The sequence below is a fragment of the Zeus faber genome (assembly GCF_960531495.2).
Source record: "Zeus faber genome assembly, chromosome: 2".
In the NCBI taxonomy this organism is placed as follows: Eukaryota; Metazoa; Chordata; class Actinopteri; order Zeiformes; family Zeidae; genus Zeus; species Zeus faber.
In genome coordinates, this window is record NC_137189.1 from 41494005 (window position 1) to 41497755 (window position 3751).

Sequence of the window (3751 nt, forward strand, 5' to 3'; positions counted from 1 at the left end):
TAGTAAGAGCGAAAAGAAAAGGGGGAAAAAAAGGTTCTGCAGATTTTGCTAGGGTGTTAAAATTTAACTCTGTAATTAGTGAAAAGCTCTTGGGATTAACAGCACGTCCACAGTTTATTTGGGGTTGTGGTCACACCTTGACTCTTGACCGGTGTCAGCGGATCCCATTCATTATGAACTGCGAAAGCCGGGGCTGTAGATATTGTTCCTATTCAACAGCGCCACCAGCTGGAAAAACGTAGGAAGTACAAGTAGAGGAATAATAAAAAGGTTTTGTTTTTTTAAAGGTATCATTTGGAAGTCTTGGTTTATTTGGCTCACCTCAAAGGAAGCACAAGTATCCACATACAATATTAAATATTATTTAAAAATCTAATTATTTACAAAAAAAAAATGGGTGCGCATTGCGTTAATTGACAGCTCAAGTGACCAAATGGTTTTGGGGAAAAAAAAAATAGCTCTTTGGTTCCAGGGATGCATGCATGAGGTGAAGAGAAGCTGGTGATTGTGATTGGGAGGGCAGCGTGTCAAAAACTCAGAACTGGCAGCGGGTTCTTATCGGCAGCTCCTGGTTGTGAATGTACGGGGGACAGCGTGCATGCGTCCCCAAAACTCGAGTTATTCTGAACGGTAAAGTCATTGCTTAGGCTCGATGAAATCTTATCTTCAAGCTAACAACTCGGATCCATGTTTGGTCACGACTGAGCCAGCTCCAGTTTGTTCCCCATTGCCGGTGCCTCGATTATCTCCCCGGACATAAACTCCTCCTGCAAAACAGTCCCAAGAAAAACACAAATCCAATTAACATGGTGTAGATTCATATAAAAATAACCATGAGTGTTGCATGGTAAACATGTAAAAAATATAAAATAAATTATAATAAAAAGGCATTCAATTTCAAAAGGCCATTGTTTTTTTGTGGGGTATCAGCAAAAATCCTACCTTTTCATATACATATGTGTTTTTCAAAGGGGACCTACGTTGAAAAACTCACTTTTTCAGTACTTGTGTAGATACATTTGGGTCTCTGATGAACCCACTAACACAAACTGTGAAATAAGACAACTTTTTTCGTGAGCTGTCTCTTTCAGAAAACAGGTCCATTAAGAGCAGTTCAGCTTTGTGTCTCAGCACTACGTAGCATCGAGACACATTAGAATTAGATCCGCCCTCCACCTGAGTAACTACACCAACGGCTGGAGCACGACTGGACATGCTTCCATCGAAGCTAAGAGCTAAGCGTGGCAAGTGGTCTGTTGGCTGCAGGGACCAGTACAAATCTTTTAAAAGAAAGAGGAATTAATACCAACTGTCCATGACAAAACTGCGGACGAGGGAAATGTAAGCATTTGAAAAATAATTCTGCTGTGTGTTTCTTTCTCTGTGTGTGTGTGTGTGTCCACGGGAGGTTGACTGTACTGTAGGCTAGGACGCACGACCCGCTCCGCGTTTCTCCAACCAAAGCTGTAGACGTATTTATTTTATTTTCCGACGTTTCCGTAATTGAATGAAACAAAAAAAAGCCTCTAAGCCCGCCGTATCCCGTCTGTGCTCCAAGCTCCGGGGTGAAAGTCAGAACAAACTTTTAAATGAGGCCTTGTAGATCTGATGTGAGTGAAGATTCAGAAACGGGATTGCTTGTTTCTCGCCTCAAATTTGTTCAGAGACAATTTTTTGTGCTCTGATAACATGAAATAATTGAAAGTTTACAGAGAAACAGTAGAGAAATAATAACAGAGGAGTCCGGAGTAAAGCTCAAGCCCCATTGGCTCACAGAACTAGGGGCCTATGGAGGGAGGTTTTCAGACAGGGTGGATTGGACACATGTCAGAATGGCTCGAATGCATAATCTGAGTGGTATTTTGGGAAAAAACTTTATAAACATGTTTTGGAGGTCTCAGACACCACATATTAACTTGGGGAAAAGGAGTATAATCGGTCCACTTTAGGTTATTTCGAATAGAAATATAAAGGATGAGCATGTATTGCTGAAACTTTGCACCCTCAAAAGTCAGAGGATATGTTTGTCCAAAGTCTATTATTAAATCGGATCTTCCTCCATTTTATTATGTACGGATAGAGCAAGTGTAAACTTGGCTGAGCGTATCAAAGCTTTTACACGCCCAGCCGAAAAAAAACAAACAAAAAAAAAAACGGCAAGTTTCGCAAAGTCATTGCCGGTTCATCGCAGGGTCACAGCCATTCAGTAAACAGACCATCGGCGTTTCAACCACCAAACCACCCACCTTATCATAGATGACTTTCACGAGCAGCGAGCAGCTCGGACACGTCGCGACTTCCTCCCCGTTTTCCAAGTCTTCCTGAGGAAACAGCAGCAGAAGAGACGAGGCCATTACAACCGAGCCTCATTCATAGGGGAACAGGCCTGGGCGAAACGGACAACAACAGAATATGGGCAATCATTTTGGACGATATTTTGGGGATGGCTAATTGCTGCCGTTTCCTAAGAAATCTACCCATAATAAATATTTGAGGAAAAAAAAAAAATTCCTTACCGTACCGATATTTAACTATATCACAATATTACAATAATAAAAATCCTAGATGATATATAGTCTCATATCTATTTACCTTGTACATCAATTTTAGATCAATGTATGAATACGAGGCAGTTTATCATACTGTGGTGTGATGTGACAAATGTATGTGTGTGTATATTTATAATATCATTGAAATGGTAAGCTTGGTCCTCTATTACTTTCCCTGTTACAACAGATAATAAAATACATATATGAATGACAAATCGCATGACTTCTACGTGGAATTTTGACATCCACCATCAAATTCACCAAAATCCAGACTTCTGAGGCTTGGCATTGAGACAATATCAATCACCGCAAAAGGACTTGCTGGAGCGGCAGCGTTGTGCTCTTGAGCAAGGCACTAAGCAGCAGGAGCCACGCACGAACGAACGGGAACGTCTTAAAAAAACCGAATGAGAACGTTTGTGAATAAAATAACACAGTTTGCTTTAAATTGTGTAAGGTCAAGCTTCATTTATTTAGGAAAAAAAATACACGATATAACGTGTATGTATTTAACTTAAATGAACTTAAACGTAATTGTACAATATTTAATTAAAAAAAAAAAACAATCAAAAAACCCACGGATGACGCCCACAGAAGCTGAGTAGCAATGCTGGAAGTTAGCCCGGTGTAAAGTACTCCACCTACTTTACTTATTGCGAACCTGTCCCCGCAGGGACAGGGGAAATAGTACATCTCGGTGTCCTCGTCATACTCAAAATCCTCGATCTCCACCTCGTCGTGAAACACGGACATCGCGTCTCGGAACACAGCGCCCGGCGGAGGGAAGGAGCCGCCGCCTCGGGTGGTGGTGGGGGTTTCAAGGCGGCGCGCGAGAGTGACGTCACGGAGCCCCGTCGCAGCTCGATGACGCGGGCGCCGTTTGGGCGTCCACCGAAGGGCGCGAGAAACAACGTAGGAGGGAGGACATGTCGACGTCATCGGATTTCGTTTGATTTAACCTGCAGCGGAATCTGTTTATTGGGCTAAATTCATTTTCCTACACGAGGAATTTTACGCATAAAAATGATTAAAAAAAAAAATATATATATATATATATATTTATACAATACATGCAGAGTATACAAACTGTGTTCTGTGGACCAGAGAAAGATTAATGGCAAAAAAGGCGATGAGAGGGTCAGAGTGGCAGAAAGAATATGTATTGACTTGGTATAAATATAAATACGAATATGGATTTATAT

At 41.4% G+C, this 3751-nt stretch overlaps 1 protein-coding gene across 1 annotated transcript; it reads right to left on the bottom strand.

Moving 5' to 3' along the window:
• Positions 1 to 290: 290 nt before the first annotated feature.
• On the bottom strand, positions 291 to 3362 carry dph3 (diphthamide biosynthesis 3). The gene is made up of 3 exons (XM_080020840.1): positions 3195 to 3362; positions 2247 to 2321; positions 291 to 767 (listed from the first exon to the last, which is right to left on the bottom strand). The coding sequence occupies exons 1-3, from the start codon at positions 3300 to 3302 to the stop codon at positions 696 to 698; spliced, it is 255 nt and encodes an 84-aa protein (XP_079876966.1). The 5' UTR covers positions 3303 to 3362; the 3' UTR covers positions 291 to 695.
• Between the last annotated feature and the right edge of the window lie 389 nt (positions 3363 to 3751).